Source organism: Microtus ochrogaster, chromosome 4 (genome assembly GCF_000317375.1).
Source record: "Microtus ochrogaster isolate Prairie Vole_2 chromosome 4, MicOch1.0, whole genome shotgun sequence".
NCBI lineage: Eukaryota > Metazoa > Chordata > Mammalia > Rodentia > Cricetidae > Microtus > Microtus ochrogaster.
The window spans coordinates 33,242,637-33,254,632 of NC_022011.1; the positions used below are offsets into that span (position 1 = coordinate 33,242,637).

Consider the following 11,996-nt stretch of genomic DNA (forward strand, 5'->3'; position numbering starts at 1 on the left):
TCAGCCCATGCAGAGAGGACTGTCTCCTGTAATGCAGCAGGCTCAGCCCATGCAGAGAGGACTGTCTCCTGTAATGCAGCAGGTTTAGCCCATGCAGAGAGGACTGTCTCCTGTAATGCAACTCATTAGGTCTCTGCCTTTCAACAACTAGCTGGTCACTTTGTTTCTGCATGCTGTTGACTGAGGTGACATGCCATAGCTGGTGACTCTCCAAAACTCCTAAGACAGATTGTATAGCACCCTACCCTCTATGCAGCTGCACGCCTGCATTTCCAGTCACTGTCCACCGCTGTGCTCTAGGAGCGGGGGACACAGTCCAACAGCAGTGGGACAGATGGGTGGGTGAAGACCCCACCTCAGCAGACCACAGGAAGTCTCCGCCAGCCCTGAGGAACCTATGTCCTGCAAAGGCTGTCTGCTTTGTCAATGTGTCTCCATACAGGAAAACTGAAGCATTGGTGCTGCCACACGTCTCCTACCCAAATTAACTAAAGTATTGTTACTGAGCTTGGAAAACCCATAGCACTGGAGAGATATAATCATACAAAACAAATGAGGAGCCACGTTTCAGATGGGGCCGAAAGGGCAGGGCTAAGTGATGCTGTAGAAAATGGTCTGCTGCGAACGTTAGAATGGAAACCGCCTGGCAACAGCACTTCCATAAACAGCTTCGGAGGATAACTTCACATAAGAGGCAAAACGAAGCCACGGGCTGGGAGATGGCTCAGTCCATAAAATGCATTACCATAAACAAAATGCATGAATACTAGATTACTGAGTTCCACTGAAATGCAATTCCTGATTCAGTCGGAAGAGGCAGAGATGGGGCAGAGCCTCTATACAGCAAGCTGGCTAGTCAGATGAATGACATCAGTAAGCACTGCTTTCAACTGGGAGACCCTGTCTCTAAAGGAAGGGTGAAGATGTCAACCTCAGGCCTCCGAAGGCATAGGCAAACGTGCACATGCACAAACACAGACGTATAACCATGCACCTGCAAACACACACATACATACATGTGCTAAAAACCAAACAAGTGACAGGGGGGAGCTAGCACAGCATTGAGACCGACGGTAGTCCCGCCAACATACACATACAACAGTATGTCATAAGGCACAGATAAGACTAGGAGCTGATCAACATCCTTAGTCGTCAGAGAAATGCAAATCAAAACAACTCTGAGATTCCATCTTACACCTGTAAGAATGGCCAAGATCAAAAACACTGATGACAAATTATGCTGAAAGAGGATGTGGGGTAAATGGAACATTCCTGTATTGCTGGTGGGAGTGCAGCTGGTACAGCCCCTTTGGATATTAGTGCGGTGATTTCTCAGAAAATTAGGAAACAACCTTCCTCAAGATCCAGCAATACCACTTTTGGGTATGCAAAGGATGCTCAATCGTGCCACAAAGACATATGCTCAATTAAGTTCATAGCAGCATTGTTTGTCATAGCCAGAACCTGGAAACAACCTAAATGCCCCTCGACTGAAGAATGGATAAGGAAAATGTGGTACATTTACACAATGGAGTACTACACAGCAGAAAAAAATAATGGCATCTTGAAATTTGCAAGCAAATGGATGGATCTAGAAAACATATTGAGTGAGGTAACCCAGATCCAGAAAGAAAATTATCACATGTACTCACTCATAAGTGGTTTTTTATTTTAGACATAAAGGAAAGAAAACCAGCCTATAAATCACAATTCCAGAGAACCTAGACAAGAATGAGGACACTAAGAGAGACATACATGGATGTAATTGACATGGGAAGTAGAAAAAGACAAGATCTCCTGAGTAAATTGGGAGCATGGGGATCATGGGAGAGGGCAGAAGGGGAGGGGAGAGGCAGGAAGGGGAGCAGAGAAAAATGTAGAGAAGACTAGGAGCTGAGGGGCCGTCCCAACAGCCTTTGCTCACTGTAGCTTTCAGCAACAAGTTCTCAAGAGGAGGAGGACACCTTCGAGGAAACCCGAGATCCAGGCTGCGGGCTTCTGCGCATTCTCAGCCAGGAGGGGCACTAAGCCTGGACCTAAGCACACCCAAGAGGCCTTGCTAGTGTCCCCAGCTCTCCACTTGGGCCGCCAAGCAAGGCTCACAGAGACAGCAGCATCTCCTTCCTGTTTCCCCAAGGCTGACCTGAGACCTGCTGAGGTCCAGTGGGAAGAGGACTTTGCAAGTTCTTAAACCAACTCCCTGCACCCTCACGGCCCTCACTGCCGCAGCAGAGAGAAAGTGCGTGGAAATGTCCCCTGGTGCCAGAGTCCCAAGTACAACTGGGTAGTTCCTCCTGCTAGGAGCTCCTGGACTCGATGGGGCCAGGGAGAGAGGCTATGCAGAGCCTGTCCATGGTGTCCTCTCAGGGAGGAACATGGGTCTTAGAAACACACATATTGTTAGGTGTCATGTGTCTCTGCCCATGTGAACCTAAGTGTCCAACTCCCTGTTGATTCAGTCACTGACTATAAAACTGGAAGAAGAGGCAGGGGGCATGGAATTCAAAGAAGACACAGTCATGAATCATTCAGCATCGAGTTCAGAGGATTCATAAGAACCCCTCCACCCCAGCCCTGCACCTAGTGACACTGGAGTAGCGTGTCTGGAACCAGGTGGCAGGTGTCACCAGACACACTCCTAGCCATTCCTGCCCCCTCCTGCTTCTCTCCTCATCTCTTCACCATCAGAACAAAGTAGTGCCCTTTAAGGCTGTGCCTGCCTGTGGCTGGGACAATGGCCTCTTTCAAGAGAGGAAATTCTCACACACTTACATAAGAAATGCATGAGGGACCAGGCTGGGTGACAGGAACTGCTCTCAGCCCTTTACAGGAAGTCCCTGAATCACTAGCTCACTTAAAGATAGAGCTAGGTGGGGTAAGAACCCATGAGTGTCCCCACCTGTCCCATCCGCAGTCCTTGGTTATCAAGTGTGGATTTCCAAGCCATAGACAATGGACGGCACTTGAGCCTTAGGTCAAAGGGGCAGTTCCTGAGGCCCATCATCTCCACGTAGTCAGATGGTGCAGTGACAGAAGAGAGGGCTAGTGTAGGTTTCCTGTGTTTGCTTTTGCTTTGGTCATTTGGGCTAGTGAACATAGGGTCTTGTATACGGTAGGCAGGTGTTGGACAAATGGCCCCAGCTCCAGCCCAGACTAAACTCTTCATGCTGCAGTGGAAGCTAGCTGGCGCTGGAGAAGGGGAGCGATCACAAAGAGCTGGGTGGAGCAGCAGTGAGAGGTGACAAATCAGAAGGATGCAGAAGGATGCGAGGGTGCCCTGGGGCAGCTTCACTTGGGTAGTGCCCCTGCCATCACAACAGGAGCCTCATGGCACTCCGAAACCCTTCCAAGTGGCCTCCACCCCTACAGGAAGCTGATAAGACAGGAAGAAATCAAACATGTCCTGTCAGGTACCATTTCATAAAGGAGGGAGGGAGGAAATAAGGAAGAGAAAGTGAGGCGGGAGAGGAGAGCGCGAGGGAAGGAGAGTATCAAGGCTGGTGTTGTCAACGTCACAAAAATGTAGAATCACTTGGAAGATGGGACTTTGGGCATGACTGTTGGGGACCACCTTCATTACGTTAATCGATACAGGAAGGTCCATCTTAATTGAGAGTGGGGTCATTCCCCAGACAGGAATCCTGGTCTGGATAGAATGGAGAACAAGCTGGCTATTGGCTTCAATTCCTCCCTCTGTTCCCTGACTGTGGGTATGATGTGGCAGCTGCTTCAAGCTCCTGCTGCCCTGACTTCCCATCCATTATGGACTCAGGAGGTTCAGCATGGCAACAGGAAAGATGCTAAGGGAGACAGAGGGAGAGCATGGCCTCATGGCTGTCAGCTCCATCCACCGGAAACACACCCTGAAGACGCTGCTGTACAGGAGTCCACGAGTGTCAAGAGCTAAATCTGGGATGTTTGCAGGACTCTTCCAAGTGGCCTGGGCTACCAAGGAAAAGCCCCAGCGGGAGGACAGTGACAGCGTGTAGCAAGGCCCCGACTTTTCCTCCCGGTCCTCACCAGAGAGAGGGGTGCTATTGCTGCTACAGCAGAGAGAGGGGTGCTATTGCTCTAGCCATGCTTACAGCCATTTCCCGTTTCCCTTAAAACTCTTAGGAGGATGTCTTATTTGGACAGGTCATGCTGTTGGCTTTGTTTATCAAAGTCACCGAAACATCCTTTAGTGACTGTTCTGAGACACATCCTGGCATCAGGAGCCACCTCTGCACATCACGGCCCAGCACTTACAAAGTCCACACATCAGACAACCCACAGTACCGAGAGTTTCACAAGGAACAAAGAAGAAAACAGGAGGTGCTTTAGAGGTTGTCAATAGGTGCCCTGCGAGCCACAGAGGAGAGCCTTGAAGGGAGGGAAGGAAGTAGATGTTTGTGGAGCCTAGCCTCAGCCTGTCCTGATGGGGCTGCTTCCAAGCCCAGTGCCATCCAATTGTTGGCGAGCTTGTAGGAGAACCCTGCTCTGCCTTGTCCAGTGACTATGGCTTTGGGGTTAGGCTAGTCTGTACAACTGAGCCCTCAGGACTCTGGTCACCAATGTCTGGTCCCTAATAACTCCATGCAGACACTCTTGCTGACAATTTTATCTCACACTGGGTCACAGGCAAGGAGCTAAGTCCTGAGGAAGCAGGAGTCCCCTCTGTACTGAAGCCCTGCATCTTTCTCTTGAGGTCACATCGTCCTCAGCCTGGGGTTCACCAGAATTTTTCTCAGGAGACAGTCATGGGAGCAGGGGACCTCAGGGTTTTACTGAACAGTCTAGAATTTGGCTTTCCAGCTACTTCCTATGTCCTCAGCTAAGCCCCTAATCAGAGATGAAGCCAAGATCCTGGCACTGCCAGCTAGCACAGCTGGATCCCCTCACCATTCACTCTAGGGTGTGTACATGCAAATTATTTCCGGGAGCTTATTAATTTATTTCGTGTACTGACCTAAATACTCTGAGAGTGTCGTGCCCAATGCTCTCCAGAAAGGGCAGAGGAAGTAAGCCACTGCAGAGGTCTACCAAACAAGTGACAGATGAGCATTGACCAGACCAGAAACTACCTCCTGGGACAGACCCTTGAGGCCTCTGCTAAGTCCAGTGGTGGCAATGGCTCCCCTCGCACATACTTTGGATGTGAGACACAGTTTGAGTGGGAAGCTGTAAGCGTTTGCACAACAGGACCATAGAATCCTGATGTCCTAAAGTCTCCAGCACCCAGCTGCCCAGATGCTGAGCAACTTATGGACTATAGAGTGTAACAAATCTAGATTAATTCAAATGCCTGCTTTCAGCTATAACTACAGCCTTGTTGAGGAAGGCTGCTCCTCCGTGGTCTCATTTTGAAAGCCAAAAGCAATTGACTTCTTCCTGGAGACCAGTTATCTACATGTCTAATAACTGGGTCCACAGGGATGGGCAGGGCAGTGAGAGTGACAGTTAGCTAACAGACCGAAACATAGTTCAGAGGTTCCGGGCCTTTACTGTGACAAGCACTGCACTCAAAGAAGAAAGAGTAGAGAATGGGGACAGGGGTGTACATGTAACTAAGACCCATGGAGAAGACACTTCAGACAAACCAAAGGGAAAATAATTTCTTTTATACTATATTAAAGACTTTTGCAATACCACCAGAAGGAACTTTTTATCTCTGCCCAGGTAATCCCATTTTTAGAACCAGGCACATCTGATTAAACCATAAATTCTTTCAGTAGGGCTTTGACACATCCAATCTATGAATCAACAAGACAAGAACAAAGGAAAACCCCACACAATTATCCAGTCTCCACAGCGCTAGGAGCTATGTAGAAGAAAACACGGGAAGATAGAACCACAGGACGTTTAGCAAGATGGGCAAAATCTACATGAAGCCTGACATCAGAGGAGGAAGAAGCATGCCCCTGGTGGGATTACGAATCATCACACCCAGATGTTGGGGCTCCTAACAGGCTGCAGTGGACAGTTCCTGACCAAGGACAACCCAAGCCCAGTGGGCCATGGCCCTGGAACCCTGAGGAAGATGCTCTAATGTAGGAAGCTCATGGCAGGCCCTGAAGACACAGTCCTGATACGATCCCAATATGTCTTCCACAGATGATGTGTTAAGCAAAGCAACCGCAGCTGGTGGTGCTGCTTTGGCGGTCCCCAGAAACTTTAGGAGGTCAGCTGGTGGTGCTGCTTTGGTGGTCCCCCGAAACTTCAGGAGGCCAACTGACCTGGAAGCATAGGTCCCTGGGGCTGCATCACTGCAAATGATACCTGGTCCCCAGTCCCTCCCTCCCTCCTTCCTGTCCACTGTGCAATGAAGAAAGTCTCTGTACAGCATGTCCCCACGTCCACCTGAGAACAGGAGGACTCTTGACTGTGGGCTGGACTCTGAAACTACGCCCACAGAAATCCTTTCTCCTCTTAAGCTGTTCCCTCAAGTGTTGGGTAGTTTCTCCGTAGTGTGTTTTACAGGGCTGTCCTCTGAGCCTAGCTGCTGCGGTCTTCATCAGATCAGTGATGCCGGCCTGCAAAAGATCATCACAGCTGGGCCTCTTGACTGCTGATGTCTTTGTAAATGGCTGGCAGGAAGGGCGATGGGACCCTTATCTGACTGCCCAGCCGCTGCTCCCCATCGGCTGTGTGTTAACTCTGCCCTAACTGTGCCTGGTCTCAGAGAGGGGCTAGAGCATGCGGACAGGGCAAGAGCTAGGGAAGAGGATTCCATCTCTGCAGTCATCGGGAATCATCCACGCTGGGCACAGATCTTTCCACATGGCTGCTGGAAGGCCCCCCATACACCTGCTCACAACCCCTCACCTACACTCTGTAAGCCTAAGAGAGCCAATGGTTCCCCAGGGTGAATGCGGGAAGAATTGCACCTTGGTTTGTCCTTGAGACATGGGGTAGGGGTAGTGAGCAAATGCTGTTTATGTGTCCCCCTGGAAAGGAATTTAAGTAACAGCAATGTGAGGTAAGAGTCCCGGAGCCCTCGAAGGTAGCCAGGTGCCTACCTTTGCCGTAGAAGAACTTGCGGTAGTAGTAGGCCCCAAGGTCCACATGCTCTATGATGTAGCGCTTGACCTTCTCCCTGTGGATGGGCTGGTTCTCCCGAGGCACCTCCAAGACAGAGACTCCTGCGTTGGTACAGTGCGAGCTGAGGGATGATTCAAAGGAGCAGCTCTCCCCAGAGCTGTAGGAAGCCGAGTTGGCCCGGGAGAGCGCGATGCGCCTGTCGCCCTCCCCGCCAGTCTCATTCCGGAAGTAAGGGCAGCTGAGGACCAGGTCATTGCTCTTCCCGTCACCCTCGTCAGCATCCGGGTTCTCTTTGGAGTTGAGGTCCTCCTTGCTGCCCAGTGGGGACTCACAGCCTCCAGCTGGGCCTGCAGTAACTGGGGTCTGAGATGCAGCCGAGGCCCCTGTGGTGATGTTCTTTCTCTTCCCCACGCTGGCTCTTGTGGCCATGGCTTCGTTGATGTTGAAGAGGATACTCTGCACATCGTAGTGGGCAAAGCACCTCTGGCAGCTCCAAGGGCGGATGCCCCGGTCAAGGCGGCCCTCTTCTAGGTCAGAGGTGAACTTGAAGGTCTCGTGTTCACTCTTTACTGTCCGAAGTTTTCGGAAGAGTGATGTTTCCACTGACTCTGATTTTAACCTGCGCTTGAAGGGCTTGTCTCTGTCCCTTCCCATCAAGAGCCCACCATCCACGTAGTCCAACCCCGAGATGCGGACAAACTCTCCTCTAGAGATCTGGGCTGCAGCGTGGAGGCTGGGAGAGATGGCGGTGTTACAGGGAAAGAAATCCGGAAACCCAAAGGAGCTGGTAACCTTATGGTCATAATTCTCCACTCGGTACCCCCGGAGCATGGCGAAAACATTCTCCCCAGACAGACCCTGCCTGTCAATGGATGAAGTGCTCCCATATTCCCTGTGCAGGGCTGCGCCGGTGTTGGGGTTGACTGCATGTTGGTCCAGGACATCCTCAGTGTCGATGTCGCTAATGGTAACATCGCTGTTGCTCCTTTGTCGTATGGGGTGGAGTCCTCTCTGGGGAGAATGGACAAAGATGTCTCCAATGGTGTACTTTGCCTCCACGAAGTCCAGGTCCAGCTGCTCCTCTTGCTGCCTGTCACCCTGGTCATTCTGGCCATTCTGGATGATGGAGGTAACACTCTCATAGCTGGACTGAGAGCGGCTCTCCCACAGTGGCTTGCAAGCAAGGTCCTTGGAGCAGTCCTTTTTCGGAGGCCACTCAGACACTCTGGCCCTCACTCCCATCTTGGGCACTGCTGGGGTACCGTTGGCTGGCCCACCTCCACCTCCACTGCCCTCACTTGGACTGGAGGTGTTTAAAGTGGCGGGCCCCATGCTGCCATTGATGGCTTTAAATTTCCGAGCAAAATAATCATCAGACTGCATGGTTCTGGATGAGTCCTTGAATTTGGAAGCAGCTCTGCCAAGCTTGTGCTTCTCTACCTGTGCTGGCCTTGGGTCACTCATGTCCACAGAGGCAAGAAGCGGTCATCAGCAAGGATAGTGTGAGCCCGCCTCCGAGGTCATCATACGGCGCTATCACAGACAGACACAAAAGCCGGTTGCCTGAAGTTTCTTTCTTACCAAAGGCAGACAACATCCTCAAAACATAGTTTCTCCAAAGCCATGGCAGAGGTGATTCCAGTGGTTGCAAGGACACTGCCCGCACTTCTGTCCTTTTCAGTAGCGCTCGTTAAGACTCCTGTCCATGAGCATTTCCTTCACCTGAATTTAAAGACAGAAAACAGTCAATTGTGACAGAAACAGTGCAGGACAACACAGGCCTACCGGCTGCTCTCCGTCGTCTCTCACCCTTGCCTCTGCCCATCTCAATGTTCTCACACTCTTGTGTGCATGTTGCGTTGTTCGCATGCTTAGGTGTGCCTGTCTATCCTGTTGTGCAAGGCTGCCTGGAACTCTCACAGAACACCAAGACCATCGCTCGCAGAGAAACTCTCCCAGGATGCAGGATTTACTCCAGGCACCAAACACCGTAACAGATGGAAACATACGGGCAGAAATGGGACCAGATCTACTCTGCTCTGTCTTCGCCTCTAACCACACAAAAAGTATTGCTAGCACCATATACTTTCCCGGTTCAGGACAGGTTGGGTGACTTATTCATGGACACAAGAAAGAAACAGCCCTTGTCCTTCCCATAAGCAGAATATCAAACTACAGTTCCGCTGGACAAGATTAAACTCCCAATTAGCTAAACAGTGTGAGAACTTTCTGGAAAGCTCCTGGCAGTCAAGATGAATAGACGGGTATCCTTGAGAAGTGCAGATATTTTCCTGGGGTAGCAGATGCTTTGCTTTGTCCTCAGTACTAAAAAAAGCTTTCAGTCGGGGTATGGCCTCATGTTAGTTACCCCAGAGTCATTATGTAACCGAGGAAATAAGGGATGCTAGGATATGACAGACGAGGGGAGAAAACACAAGCAGATGTCTGGACATCCTGACCTGTGTTCTCAGAAAGACAGAGCAATGGCTGCCTCTTCTCAATCTACCCAGAATTACCACTGTTAAAAGGATTGTAGGCTGCTGTAGATTGCTGTTATTTCCTACACAATTTAGACTTTTATGAAGCCAGTCCCTGGAAACCAAGAGCTTGACAACAGAGGCAAAAAAAGCAAACAATCTCTCCCCTCTTCTAGTGAAATGCATGGGATCAGCAAGCTGGGCTTCTGCAGAACCCACCAGTTCTTTAGATGACTGCTTATTACAGTCAATGAAATCTGAACTTAAGAAGTATAATGATTGGGGCCAGGAAGGTGCCTCACTGGAAAGTGTCTGCTGTGAAAGCAGGAGGACCCGAGCTGATGCTCTGAGAACCCATGCAAAAGCAGGCACGGCTTTCAGAGTCTGTAGGCCCAGCACTGGCAAATGGAAACAGGTGGATGCCAGGAACTCACTGGCCAGCCAGTGCAGCCAGAATGGCAAGCTCCAGATTCAGTGATCTCAAACAAATGAGGAGGAGGGCATTAAAGAGAAGAAGCGGCTGTATTCCTCTGGCCTCCGCAAGAGCACTCATGGGGGCACACACTCATGTGTACACGCATGTGTATGCCTCCACCCCATTTAATGTTTGGTACAGAGCTGCATGAATCCACAACAGGTAATACAGGAAACTAATTTTTAGCTTCTTAGTATCAATTTATAGACCTTCTGTGAAGAGACCCCCCACCCTACTACCTAGTTCCAAACCATTGACCTAACTTCTAGAGTCATAGACAGGAGCTGAGTGCTCATTACTCTGGCCATTTTAGATGACGGTAAGATGTACTAGGAGAGGCCCAGAATTGATGCAACAGAAGTGGACAAGATAAGCAAGTCAGAGCTACTTAAAAACAAAAACAAAACCTGCTTCTTCTCAAGCCCACAGAAGAACAAGAGAGACGGAAGACCACACAGGTTTTCAAAATAGAAGGAAAACACAAAGGAACATATTCAAAACATTATTGTATTAATATAAGCATAAAAGAATACCTGAAGCAACCACATGACAAAAATTTTGAAAACCCATAGGAATCTAACAATGTCCTAGTAAAATAAAACACAAATTCTCCAAACTGACCCAGCAATGGAAAATCTAAATAGCTTCACTGCCATTGGAAAAAACAGAAACACGTATTCCTAACAAAAATGATATAAAAATATGTATGAAATGCCAACTTCTCTGAACTTTCATCTTCTTATTTATATGACTAATGCTATCCAAAGCTGTGGCATAACTGCCCTAATCTTCCTTCCCTTTTCATATCCTGGCACACACTGAAGGACCAGTATGTACCTAACACATAGGACACTAAGTGGGAAAACTGCCGAGACCCCAGGCACAGCCACAAGGGGTCCCACCCACCACCCCACCCACCACGGAAGAGCTAAGCCAATCAGCATCTCACCAAGATGCATGGGCAGTGCTGAGGCTCAGCTACATATCAGCATACCTCCTGGACAGTCAGGACAAGACATGGGCTACAAAGACAAATCATAAAGCTGCAGAAATCAGGGGCTCTGAGTCTATTTAAAGATCTTCTCGGCTAGACAAATAGCCGAGCGGTAGAACACTGGTGAGTAGTGAGACTCCGTGCATTGTTTGAGCTCTCTCTCTTCCCCTCCCATCTGTCTGCTGTTCAGTCCCATGTTCTATGCTGCATCTCAATCACATCATACCAAGTACCTAGCACCCTTCACTGTAGGCTGCTGTCCGTGCTGCGCCCGCTAACTGGAGCACCAGCTGCTGAGCAGGGCTGACCACCCCATCAGGCCACTCTCCTCTCCGGCTATGCATCCCTGTGCCGGGTTCCCATGGTGTCCTCTACCTTCTCCCTCTTTTGTGCTTTACAGAAGCTTCTTGATTCGGTGTGACTCTTCCCTCAAAGCAGCCCGCGGCTCCAGGGCCACATAACACTACTTGGCATTTCTTTTGTAGTGATTGGTACGTTTACTATGCAGTAAAGGTAAAACAAAACAAAATGAACAAAAACCCAGAAAAAAACAAAAAACCACCCACCACTAAATAAATCAACAACTAACTGAAGGAATGCGCTGGACAGTAACACTTCAATATAAAAGATTCAAGTGGAATGTCCATGGACCTACTAAATAGGCCTGGGGATGGAGCTCAGTTGGCCGAGTGCTTGCATGGCATGCATGAAGGAAGCACTGGGTTTGATCCCCACCACTGCACAAAACTTGGCATGGTGGTGTACTCGCTTGGGAGTTCTGGAAGGTTACCAGATCAGGTCAAAGCCACCTTCAGCTGCTACACATTAGTTTGAGATCAGGCTGGACTATATGAGACTATGTTTTTAAAAAAGAAAAAGATGAACTCACCGTAACTTTACAAATATATGTTCACATGCTAAGCGCTCACTGTAACTACAGATGCATGTTCACATGCTAAGAGCTCACTGTAACTTTACAGATGCATGTTCACATGCTAAGAGCTCACTGTAACTTTATAGATACATGTTC

At 49.4% G+C, this 11,996-nt stretch overlaps 1 protein-coding gene across 4 annotated transcripts in view; it reads right to left on the reverse strand.

Annotated features, from left to right (window-relative positions):
* Sipa1l2 (signal induced proliferation associated 1 like 2) overlaps positions 1-11,996 on the reverse strand; it is a 161,920-nt gene that overhangs the window by 74,642 nt on the left and 75,282 nt on the right. For all 4 annotated transcript variants that reach the window (XM_026778473.1, XM_026778472.1, XM_013346004.2 and 1 more), the window contains exon 3: positions 6,999-8,742. In XM_026778473.1, the coding sequence (XP_026634274.1) occupies positions 6,999-8,484 (1,486 nt within the window). In that variant the 5' untranslated portion in view covers positions 8,485-8,742. The remainder of the gene's footprint in view (positions 1-6,998; positions 8,743-11,996) is intronic.